This window comes from Myotis myotis, unplaced genomic scaffold, assembly GCF_014108235.1.
Source record: "Myotis myotis isolate mMyoMyo1 unplaced genomic scaffold, mMyoMyo1.p scaffold_m19_p_6, whole genome shotgun sequence".
In the NCBI taxonomy this organism is placed as follows: domain Eukaryota; kingdom Metazoa; phylum Chordata; class Mammalia; order Chiroptera; family Vespertilionidae; genus Myotis; species Myotis myotis.
In genome coordinates, this window is record NW_023416368.1 from 77,142,179 (window position 1) to 77,154,777 (window position 12,599).

A 12,599-nucleotide genomic window follows, 5' to 3' on the forward strand; every position below is an offset into this window, starting at 1 on the left:
TTCACTTGTATTTTTATTGATAATGAGGACACTACTACTTGTTTGTGCACCTACTATGTGCAGCAAATGCTGGCCTGGCCCTCTTTAGATACATTATTTATAATCCTCATGACACCCTTAAAAATCCCATTATTATCTGTATTCTACACATGAGGACAATGAAGCTCAGGAACTTGTTCAAGTGGCCAGGCTGGGCTTAAACTCCCCTGACCCTAAAGGCCATAGACCTCTCACTGGTCAAGACCACATCTCCCTTCCCTCTCGCCTCCTCCCTCCATTCCTTTTCTTGGTCACTCGGTCACTCTGCATTCCTTCGCTCTGCAGACGGTTTGAGCTCACACTTGGTGAGGTAAACACAGGCAGCAGAGTCGGGGAGTCCAAGGGGAGGCGGACAGTTGGCAGGAACGCAGGGAGGGGGGCAGGAGACAGCAGAGAGCTAGGAGCTCCGGCCCCGAGACAGCAGAGAGCTAGGAGCTCCGGCCTCCAGGGAGGCTCAAGTGCTTCATCACAGAGGCACCTGCTCACATAGCCCTGCGATGGAGCTCACAGAAGGCTGCATCCATCTCCCAGCTCCTGTGCCTCCAAAGCTCCCAGCTGAGCCTGGGGAGCCCCCCGGAGCTGTCCCCGTGAAATGGTGGTGGTCCCTGGGCTGTCCATCAGCATCACGGGGTTCTTCCCACCCCCAGGACGGGGAACTGCAAGGACACAGTGTACACCCCTGAAAACAAATGAGATTCCACACCGAGGACACTGAGGGAGGGCCCGTGAGTGTGCCGAGGGCAACAGCATGCCTGCGCCCTGGCCGATGGTTTTCCAGGCTCTGAGGACGATCGGAGCAGGCACTGGTGAACATTCCAAGACTCTCCGTGGAGATATCTGAAGAGGGATGGGATTCGTTAAGCTAGGGAGGAAAGGCTTCGTCTAGGGGAGAGGGAGAGCTGGAGGGCTGGCAGGGCCGAAGACAGGTGTCATCCTGGGACGGAGGTGTCGTTTTGGGAGGACAGGAGGGGGGTGGTCAGTCCTCGTGTGTGTCCCAGAAGCGGAGGCCTGGGTGTGACACTCTTGGGTTCTAGAATGAGAGAGGCAACACAGACTTCTCTGACGAAGAGGAAAGGGGCTTCCTGTGGATAAGAGAGGATGAGTGAAGGAGCGCCAAGGGAGGCGGGAGGCAGTTAGGAGGTCAGCCTCCATTGCGAAGGCCGGCACTCGCTGTGGGACCCCTGGCTCAGGGCGTGGGATCGGGAACAAGTGGCTTTTTGCAGGAGGACTCTTTGTGGAATCCCCGAAAGACCCCAGCCTCAGCAGGATTGTGACCGAGGAGGACATCCGCTTCTACGTGCAGCAGTTCAGGAAGTCCGGTTTCAGGTACACGAGTGGTGCCCAGAACACAGGAGAGGCTGGTCAGCACGGGGGCTGCTGTGCTCAGGGTGCAGGACAGCCCCGGTTCCCGCCCCCACGGCCCGTGGAGGCCTGGCTGCCCTGCTTCCCTGCCTGCAGTGGTGGAGGCTCACCGTCGGCTCTGGTTTGGGATGGCTCACCTCCCTCTACGGCACCCTCAGAGCAGATGCTTTTAACCTTTTTTCAGTCATGACCCCCTGAGAATCAAATGACAGTTCTGAGTTCTTTCTTCAGAAAAACACCGACACTCAAAAACTGCATACATTTTTAGGGGGACTGGAGACCTCTCTCTCCTTTTAAACAGCTTTGTTGAGCGCTGGCTCACATACCATATAGAATTCACCCTCTGAAAGCGTCCAGTGCAGTGGTTTTAGCCCATTCACGGAGCCGTGCGGTCATCACCACATCGCCCCAAAGAGAAACGCCATTTCCTTGAGCAGTCAGCTCTCCCCCACTTCCCCTCGATCCCCTAGTCCTAGGCCATCCCTATCTGCCCTCCATCTCCATGGATCTGCCTACTCCGGGCATTTCACATAAATGCAGTACAGTGTGTGCGCCTCTGTGCCTGGCCTCTCGCTCAGCTGGTGCTCTCAGGGGTCTCCACGTGGTAGCAGGTCCGACCTCATTCCCTTGGCTCCGGCCTGCGTTCACGCTGATGGTCTGGGCCTCTGCTCTGGAACCACAGGCATTGCTCCAACGGCCGCTTTCCTGCATAGCCCTTCGAACACTTACACGTTGCAAATCTTTGAAGCTCCTGGTTTCTTCAAGGATGTTGCAGTTCACCACATGTCCATCCTTCTTCTCTCCCTCGTGCCTCTCTCTACACTTCCATCCTTTACTCCAACCGAGGGCTCAGAAAGAGCCAAGCCATGGGCACGGCCTTGGCCAGCCCCGCCCGGAAGTCCTCTATCCTGCAGCCTTGGCTGGGAACGCCTGTGGCCCCCGCCCTTTAGCCCCAGCATTCTGGCACCACCACAACCTACAACTCTTCCCTAAGCTTTTTTTTCTTCTTCTTCTTTTGAGGCTGAGACCATTTAAGAGTCAGATTTGAGGACAGCTTTGCTCTGAAGGGAGATAGAGATAATGCGGCCTCACCCCTCCTTGTTCCGGAGGGAAAATGAAAAGTTCCGAAAGGGTATGTGGCGTGTCCAAGGTATTCCCAGGGCCTAGAGCTGTGAGACCCGAGAGCACCAACCCCGACTAGGCCCGAGGACTGGCAGAGGGTTCTAGGTCCAGCCCCAGAGCCGCCCTGCCTGTCCCCGAGGAGACACCTCTGCACCACCCCCTGAAGTCCCTTCTCCAGGGGTTCCCCAGGGCAGGGGAGTGGCCTCTGGATGGTGATGGCACTAATCAAGCTCCCACCCTCTTACGTGACAGCCCTGGGATGACATGGAGAGTCCTGTGGGGCTGGCTCCGTGTGACAGCCCTCTCCACAGACCCTCTCCGCGAACCCCGCGTGTCCCCAGGCCTGGCACTTAGGCACCGCTGTTTGTGCCGGGCTCGGTCCTCTTTCCCGCAGAAGCTTGGCTCTCCCTGTGAGACCGATGCCTGGTGGGTCTGCAGCACAGTCATGGACTAAACGCTTTCCTGTCTTTATTCCCTGATCTGCCCCCCAGGGGTCCCCTAAACTGGTATCGAAACATAGACAGGAACTGGAAGTGGGGCTGCAAAGGCACAGGACGGAAGGTGAGTGCTGGGTTAGTTTTGCTCCCACCCCCACCCTGGCTTCCCATTGCCCTGGGTCAGAGCTGGGGGTTGACAGACCGACCTGCTGGCTTCCTCCTTTCTGTCCTTTTCCTCTGGGCTTCGGAAGTGCCTCCTCCAGGGTTTCCCTTGGGGCCTCTTTTGCTGATGCTTCTCTTGGAATGGGTGGCGTTAGGGACAGAGCAGGGGTCTGACTGGGTGACTGCAGCTTCGGTCTGGGAGGCCCAGGTCTCCTGGTGGTGCCCCAGCTCAGGGCAGCAGATGGTCCAGGGTGACTCCCAAAGGGTTCACTGATGGAGCACTGGGTGTTCTCAGAGAGGCAGGGCTTCGGCTCAGCCTTATCACGTGACCAAGTCAGTCTGTGGCTCTGTTTCCTCGTTTGTCCAGCAGAAGATGGTTTCCAATCTCTGGGTCTGCGATGAGAGTAATGGGGCCCCCTGTTTCCATTCAAAACATTCAAAACCTAAGGGTGATTGCATTTTCAAGGTCCTCGCTCATTGGGAGCCCTGGTCGTCTTGTTGACTCTCTCTACTGTGAGCACCCTCTATGTGTCAGGCACTGTGCTAGACCGCGGATTTACCAAACGAATAAAACAGACGAGGTCTCGACAACACGGGTTCGTCTGGAGGCAGGACAGCATAGAAGGCAGTGGTTAAGAGTGGGCTGGACAGAAATTCGGCCTGGGATCTGACCCCCATGTGGCCTTGGTCAACACTCTTAACCAGTGTGTTCTTCGTTGCCGCTTCTGTAATCTGGGAATGACAACAATGGTGCTAACATGTAAGGATAACATGGGTTAATGCACATAAAATGCTTAGAACAGTGCCTAGCACATAGCAGTAGTTCAATTAATGCTCCTTATCATCACTGTACTCGGTGACTGACAGAAATTACAAAGCCGCAGTTTGATGGGCAAAATCTCTCCAAGTGTGGATGGACATAATGTCAAAGATTCTGGGAAGGCGAACCCTGATGGTGCTTAAGTTGGGAATTCCCTTCTGCAGCCACCTTTCAGATCTCCCTCCTCTCCCACCTCCTCCGTGCCCCCACCACCAGTTTACATTTTAACTTGGAGCATTCTAGAGCTTGCCCAGCCCACCACGGCCTCCGGACGACTTTCAGCACCAAAAGCATGTTTGCATGTCTCCTGTTCATGCTCTCATTTGGAGGACGGGGTGCGGTGAGAAGCACATGGTTCTGCATGTGGGTAAAAAAAATAGTGCAGATTTCTTAATCAGGGACAAACTGGAGCTGTTTGAACATTATTATGGCAGAGTGAGAACAAAGAGGATAAATGGAGGCTTTCATGGCCTCTCCAGGCCCCATTTATCAGTAGATAAAAGAGAAGTCATTTTGCTGCCTCTAATGTCACGTTGGTAACAGTTGTGTCTGGCCAGTTCACTCTCCAGAGCAGCGGTTCTCAACCTGTGGGTCGCGACCCCTTTGGGGGTCGAATGACCCTTTCACAGGGGTCGCCTATGACCATCGGAAAACACATATATAATTACGTGTTGTTTTTGTGGTTAATCACTATGCTTTAATTATGTTCAGTTTGTAACAATGAAATTGGGGTCACCACAACATGAGGAACTGTATTAAAGGGCCGCGGCATTAGGAAGGTTGAGAACCGCTGCTCTAGAGTCTTGGCTGCCCTTTTGAAGCATCCATTTAACTCAAAGAAAAGGAATATCGATCTCCATGCAAGTGCATTTCTTCCTTTCTTGTCCCATCCCACAGAGTGGGCCAGCCCACGCATTCTTACACACGCACGCACGCACACATGCACGCACGCGCGCACACACACATGCACACACACACGCGCCCGTGTTGGTCACTGCACTGCTATGTTCATCTGTATTAGAAAACTCAGTCTTCTCCTGAATCTTTACATTCACACAAAACATTTCACTTCTGGTCATGAAATGTGTGAGGGTTTGTCCCCCAGCAGGCAATTCTCTGCAGTATCAGCTGGTGTCCTACACTTTAACTACTAAATTCTAGCACTACCTACCTGAGGTAGCGTCACATCCCACAGGTTAAGGGTTCAGGCCTCCAAGACTGCACCCCCTACACACACACACACATACTTCAGACACCCATCGTAAGTCCAGTTGTCACCTGTGCTTCTGACCAGCCAGCTATAGACCTGAGGCTCCCACCACCCCTCCTCGGTTCGACCACTGTTTGCTAGAGTGGCTCACAGAACTCGGGGAGCCTCTTACTGACCCTATGAGCTTAGTAAAGGAGGAGAGACAGGACACAGGTGCGCAGCCACCTGGAGAAATACGAGGGCGAGGTCTGGGAGGGTGTGAGCACTGGAGCCTCTGTGCCCGGGGAGCTGAGTGCCACCCTCCCGGGTACATGGGTGAGTTCCCCAGTGTGGACACGCTCCAAACTCCATGCTACTGAGATTTTTCTTTTTTAAATATATTTTATTGATTTTGTACAGAGAGGAAGGGAGAGAGATAGAGAGTTAGAAACATCGATGAGAGAGAAACATCGATCAGCTGCCTCCTGCACATCTCCCACTGGGGATGTGTCCGCAACCCAGGTACATGACCTTGACCGGAATCGAACCTGGGACCTTTCAGTCCGCAGGCCAACGCTCTATCCACTGAGCCAAACCGGTTTCGGCACTACTGAGATTTTTATGGAGCTTCCTCGTGTGGGCATGATCAATTGTTCACCCCATTCCAGTCCCTCTCCCCTCTCTAGAAGGGAGGGAGGGAGGGAGGGAGGGAGAGACAGAGAGACAGAGAGAGAGAGAGACGGGGAGGAAGGGGGGCTGAAAACAGAACTTCTAATAATGGCTGGGTTTCTGCTGACCAGCCCCCATCCAGGAAACACCCAGAGTTGCCTCTTTAGAACAAAAGATGCTCCTCGAAGTCTTAGCACTTGGGAATTTATAAGGGTTTTAGGAGCCCCGTGCCAGGGACGGGGTCAGAGACAAGTACTAGATGCTCCTAGTGCTCCCATTACTTAGAAATGTCCAGAGAAGCCCGGCCAGCGTGGCTCCATGATTGAGAATTGACCTATGACCCAGGAGGTCACGGTTCGATTCCAGGTCAGGGCACAGGCCCGGGTTGTGGGCTCAATTCCCAGTGTGGGGTGTGCAGGAGACAGCCGATCCATGATTCTCTCTCACCATTGATGTTTCTTTATGCCTCTCCCTCTCCCTCTCTGAAATCAATAAAAAAAAAAAAAAGTCCAGGCGTTTCAGGAGCTCTGTGCCGGAACCCGCAGGCAGAGACCAGTATATATATTTTCTACCGTCTCACATCCCTCTCCTAGATCTCCAGTAGGAGTGATGCCTCCTTCAGGCCAAGCGCGCCAGACAGAGCCAGGGCCTCGGCGGCTGCTGGGCCCCTCAGCGAGTGTTAATAGTGGGGAAGCCGCGGAGCATGAAAACGAAGCAGAGGAGGGGAGACCTAACCTGGAAGGTGCAAGAAGGGGACATCTTTTCCTTTTCTGGCTGTCACCACCTCCTGCCATCTCTCCCCAGATCCTGATTCCAGCCCTGATGGTAACTGCGGAGAAGGACCGAGTGCTTGTTCCTGAGATGTCCAAGCATATGGAGGACTGGGTGAGGACGGTGCTGCCTGGGCCCTCGGTGCTTCCTGGAGGGAGAGGGCAGGTGTCCCCAAGGAAAGAGGCAGCTGAGGGGAGTGATGGGATTGGAAGCTCCCTCTGTTAACAGTGTAGAGGTTGGTAGTGACTGGGGAGGCCTGAAGTGGGGTGGCCATGGGCTGGCTAGCTGCTGAGAGCGGCCCGTCCCCAGTTGCTGTGGCTTTGTCAGCAGCATCAGGCACAGCGGGGAGGGTGCGCGTGGGATGCGGCCGCGGTGTGGGCTATGGATCCGGCCAAGGTGCTGCGGAAAGCTGTGAGCCCACGGGCTCGGCTCCCTGCTCCTAGCCCTCAAAGGTTTCTGTAGAAATTCAAGATCTTCAGCTGGTCCTTTGCAGCCCCCTGTAACGGACTCTAACCTCGCTGGGGTGCATTATGCTTCTGAGAGGAAAAGGGCATTTTCCCCAGCCTTTCCCACACGCGGTCAGGGTTCAAGGCTGTGTCGGGAAGAAACCCGTGTCCCAGCTGCTGCCTGCTGCCCCCTCTTCATCCCGGGTGCTGGCTGCAGTGACCCACTGTGGGAGCCCAGGTTCCAGAGGGGAAGCCAAACAGCCCTGCGTGCAGATCTCCAGCGAGACAGCCGGGAAGTGGGTGCAGTCGCGTCTGCATGGCAAGAGCCAACGACAAGCAAGCATCTTGCAGGCAGTGAAAGGGCTGAGAACGAATGGTTCTGAAGGGAGACAGTTGTGATGAGTACAAGTCAGCCCTGGATTTGAAAATCAGCTCAGCCACGCTGTGTGGCCTTGGGCAGGTTCCCTGACCTCTCTGAGCTTTCCCATTACCGCACAGGATTGTGGGTATGCTTCAATAAGACAATGTATGTAGAGCACCCAGGACGTCGTAGTTGCTCAATAAGTGGGGTTATTCCTTTCCTAAACACGCAGTTTTTCAGGGCAGGGGCTGGCCTATGGGGAGCAGAGGGGAAGGTGCCTCCTCACAGGGGCCCCCTTACACGTTGCACTAACCTGAAACCAGACCCACGGGCACTCTGCCATTTACTTTTCTGGCTGGTGTTTTCTTCCAGATCCCCCACCTGAAAAGGGGACACATTAAGGATTGTGGACACTGGACACAGATAGAGAAGTAAGGAGTTGGGGGCCCCAGGGCGGGGGACATCGGGACTTCCTGTTCACCTTCAGTAAAGGCCTTCCTGGGCTAGCTGTTCACCTCGTGTGAGGTGGGCGGGTCCAGACAGGTACGAATCGTCTTTCATTCCCTTCCCAGGCCCGCCGAGTTGAATCAGATCCTCGTGCAGTGGCTGGAAACTGATGCCAGGGACCCGCCAGTGGTCTCGAAGCTTTAGGGGGTGACGTGTGCCAGCCCCTTCCTCTGCTGGGCTGCTGCTCTTGGCACCAAGATGGGCCTGACCCGCGTCTCTCAGAACCAGCAGCCTGGTTCTTAAGGGTGATTTTCTTTAAGGGAAGTGAGTAAAATTAGACGTAATTTTAGATACAGGAAAAGGCTATTAATTCTCTGGGCACAAACGCATCACTTGGTCTCTGAGGATGATTTGTGTCCTGTGAGGGGACAAAGGAGGTGGCCAGGCGGTGATTTCTCTTTCCCTAATCCATAGTTTTGCAGCAAAATCAGCAGGTAATTCTGAAGCCTTTCCACAGAGATTGGAACTCTTTTGCTCAATAAAGCTAAACAACTGTGATTCCGCTGCGGTTGGGAGGAGGAGGAGTTGTTCTAAGAATGTCCCTCTGGCCTCATCTGGAAGCCACGTCGCCCGCCCACCCTGCTTCAAGCCCCGTCTCCCGCCCAGTCCTGCCACGGCAGCCTCCTGACTGGTCTCCATACAGGATCGGAACTGAACGTTGCAGGGCCTCCCCGCTGCTCCCCATAGAAAGCTCATGCACTGCCTGGCCCCACCGATCACTCCCCTATTCCTAAGGGCCCCCCAGCACCCCCGAACTGAGTCCCTGCACACACCACACTGACGCTCCTCGACCTCCACCTGAGTGAATGGGTCCTTCAGCCTGCAGTGTTCCCACCTGCATCTCCCCGCCGAGGCCCCAGCCGGGCCATGAGCCCTTTCTCCCTGCCCCCAGCATGGTGTGCTCCCAGGGGCTGCACACCGCCCTGGCTGCGCTTTCTGCAGGGAAAGCTGGCATGGTGGTCTCCCTAAGCCGAATTATGAATCATGATGAGTATCAAGTAACCAGGCCAAAAGGGTGTGTGTGTCCGTGTGTGTAGAAAGCAAGGGGAAGGTCAGGAGTGGTCTGAACTGTCGTTAAGTACCGTGTGCCTGGAGCCTTGCATACACCACCTCTGTGCTTCCATCTCACAGAGAGGGAAATTAAGGTTCGAATAACTTGCCCAGGGTCCCTTGGCTAGTTAGAGGCAGAGCCTAGATTCAGACGCACGCTGTCTGGTTCCAAAGGCTGAGCTCCTTCTGTCAAAAATCTCCTTTCTAGCCCTGGCTGGTGTCGTCAGTGGTTAGAGCGTGGGCCCATGAACTGAAGGGTCATGGGTTCAATTCCCACTCAAGGGCACGTACCTGGGTTGCAGTTTGGCTCCGACCCCGAGTGCAGGAGGCAACCAATCTATGTGTCTCTCTCACATTGATGGCATGCTCTTCCTCTCCCTCCTTCCCTTCCACTCTCTCTCTCAAAAAAAAAAAAAAAAAAAAAGTCAATGGAAAAAATAGCCTTGGGTGAGGATTAACAACAACAAAATCTCCTTTCTAAGTCTAGAGTCAGATTATCTAGATCAGGCTCCTGTTCTGCCTCTTACCACTGTGTGACCTCGAGAAAGGTTTCCTGTATGTCAATCCCTCACCTATAAAAGGGGACACTGATTGTACCAAGCTCACAGGTGGTTGTGAGTATTAAATGAGTTCCTATATGCAGGGCCCTGGAATGGTGCCTGGCCCCGAGGAGGTGCTACAGAAGTATGAGCACCAAGATCTCTAGTTTATGTTAGGACAAGGCCTGTGAGGGCTTGACATTTCCAGCTACTACACCACCACCTCGTTCCTTTTGTATTGGAGAATGAAAGTGCTCATTTAAAAGGCAAATACGTGACCTGGGGAATGACTACACAAGCCAGGTAACATTATTTTACTGACATTATTTAAAAGAATGTGTCCAGACTTATTTGTAAGGGAGCAGTTGGAAGAGAGGAGAGTGGAATCTCAGAACATCCTTCATTACAAGAAGCACCAATAAGCAAACTTGTTGGTCCCGATTACCTCAGTTCCAAATATTCGACCCAGCAATCCCCATAAACCATCAAAAATGCCCCAGAAATGCTACTCTTTGGGCAGATAAGGGTCAAGTGAGTCAAGTCCATAGCACTGCAACAAAAACATCACCAGTCATACAACATTGAGGCCATAAAGGCTGCTGGACTGGAGAAAGTCTGTAGGTTATTCAAGAAAACACTAGGAATGTCAGAGTTGTGTTTCCCCTGCTGTGGGGCCTCCGGACACATGCCACCGCTGCAATTGTGCGGCAAAGGGGACAGGGACGATTTTCAGATGCCATTTTAAGTACAGCTTGCTGAGAGTGCGATCCAATTGACGTAGTTATAAAGTGCTACTTTTATGTCATGACTACAAAAGGCATAAATAACAAATGTATTCACCTCTGCTAAGGGAAATGGCGTTTTTGGGAAGAGGCATGGCAGACCCACATTCTCTCTTATACCCACACACCAGTGGGGTCACGGAGCTCCCCAAGGGAGCCCAGATCTCCTACAGGTTCCCCCACACATAGTGGCTGCCAATTAGCAGTGCCCAAGGTTTCCAGGAGAAATGTCTTCTAAAAGTGAGTCTGGAGGGATTGGATCAGCCATAAGAAATTGCACTGATAACCAAGATGGCGGCATAGGTAAACACCGGTGAATGCTGCCTTGCACAACCACTTCAAAAATACAACTAAAAGACGGAACGGACATCACCCAGAACCACAGGAAAGCTGGCTGAGGGGAAATTCTTCAACTAGAAGGAAAGAGAACAGCACACTGAGACTCAGAGGAGGCTCAGTGCGGAAAATACAAAGGTGCGGAGGTGCGCACGGAGCGGGCTGGTGGCTGAGGGCGCGGTTGTCGTTTCCAATCGGGAGGGAGGCTCAGGCTCTGAGCTCCAGTTCTGGGTGAGTTGCTAGGGACCCAGACTCAAACAGGAGAAGCGGGACTGTCTGGCATCGGTCAGAATGCGAGGGCAGCTTTCTCTCCAAGGTTTGCAGCGGTTGCTGGGACTCTGAGAGGCAGAGCCTCTGGGGACGGGAATGAGAGCAGCCATAACTGCTCCCTCCGCAGCCCTGTTGATCCCGTGCGACCCACCCCGCCCAAGCCCTGCACAGAGCCATTTGCCGGATAGCCTCAGGCAAAGGCTAGATTAGCACCTCCCCAGAGGGGAGAAGTTTTCCCACTGCAAACACAGCTGACTCTCACAGCCAGTTGGCCTGGAGGTCAAATCCCCCCAAGTATTAACTACAACAATCAAGGCTTAACTACAACAAGACTGCGCACAAAGACCACTAGGGGGTGCACCAAGAAAGCATAAAAAAATGCAGAGACAAAGAAACAGGACAAAATTGTCAATGGAAGATATAGAGTTCAGAACCACACTTTTAAGGTCTCTCAAGAACTGTCTAGAAGCCGCCGATAAACTTAATGAGATCTACAAGAAATCTAATGAGACCCTTGATGTTATGATAACCAACTAGAAATTAAGCATACACTGACTGAAATAAATAATACTATACAGACTCCCAACAGCAGACCAGAGGAGTGCAAGAATCAAGTCAAAGATTTGAAATGCGAAGAAGCAAAAAACACCCAACTGGAAAAGCAAAATGAAAAAAGAATCTGTAAATACGAAGATAGTGTAAGGAGCCTCTGGGACAGCTTCAAGCGTACCAACATCAGAATTATAGGGGTGCCAGAAGATGAGAGAGAGCAAGATATTGAAAACCTATTTGAAGAAATAATGACAGAAAACTTCCCCTACCTGGTCAAAGAAATAGACTTCCAAGTCCAGGAAGCATAGAGAAGCCCAAACAAAAGGAATCCAAAGAGGACCACACCAAGACACATCATAATTAAAATGCCAAGAGCAAAAGACAAAGAGAGAATCTTAAAAGCAGCAAGAGAAAGAAACTCAGTTACCTACAAGGGAATACCCATACGACTGTCAGCTGATTTCTCAACAGAAACTATGCAGGCCAGAAGGGAGTGGCAAGAAATATTCAAAGTGATGAATGCCAAGAACCTACAACCAAGATTACTTTATCCAGCAAAGCTATCATTCAGAATTGAAGGTCAGGTAAAGAGCTTCACAGATAAGGAAAAGCTAAAGGAGTTCATCACCACCAAACCAGTATTATATGAAATGCTGAAAGGTATCCTTTAAGAAGAGGAAGAAGAAGAAAATGGTAGATACAAACTATGAACAACAAATACACATCTATCAACAAGTGAATCTAAGAATCAAGTGAATAAATAATCTGATGAACAGAGTGAACTGGTGATTATAATAGAATCAGGGACATAGAAAGGGAATGGACTGACTATTCTTGGAGGGGGGGGGAGGAAGGGGTGTGGGGGATGCGGGAAGAGACTAGACAAGAATCGTGCACCTATGGATGAGGACAGTGGGTGGGGAGTGAGGGCGGAGGGAGGGGTGGGAACTGGAAGGAGGGGAGTTATGGGGGGGAAAAAAGAGGAACAAATGTAATAATCTGAACAATAAAGATTTAATTAAAAAAAATTGCAAAAAAATAATAAAATATAATAAAAAATAAATAAATAAAAGTGAGTCTGTTAGAATAGATGGGACCGGAAGCTATGTGTGTTCCTCTTGGGGTGTAATGAACCCACGGTTTCAGGCCTTGAAGCGACTCCAAGCCAGTGTTCACCTTGTTCAC

General features: G+C 52.2%; 1 protein-coding gene across 3 annotated transcripts in view; it reads left to right on the forward strand.

Moving 5' to 3' along the window:
- The window catches only part of EPHX2 (epoxide hydrolase 2), a 71,865-nt gene that overhangs the window by 53,863 nt on the left and 5,403 nt on the right, over positions 1 to 12,599 (forward strand). Inside the window, exons 15-19 of one of the 3 annotated variants that reach the window (XM_036315081.1) lie at positions 1,263 to 1,365; positions 3,015 to 3,084; positions 6,605 to 6,685; positions 7,751 to 7,809; positions 7,951 to 8,383. In XM_036315081.1, the coding sequence (XP_036170974.1) occupies positions 1,263 to 1,365; positions 3,015 to 3,084; positions 6,605 to 6,685; positions 7,751 to 7,809; positions 7,951 to 8,029 (392 nt within the window). In that variant the 3' untranslated portion in view covers positions 8,030 to 8,383. Of the gene's footprint in view, positions 1 to 1,262; positions 1,366 to 3,014; positions 3,085 to 6,604; positions 6,686 to 7,750; positions 7,816 to 7,950; positions 8,384 to 12,599 lie in introns of those variants that run through there. The other 2 variants (XR_004968443.1, XM_036315080.1) reach the window with 2 other exon arrangements.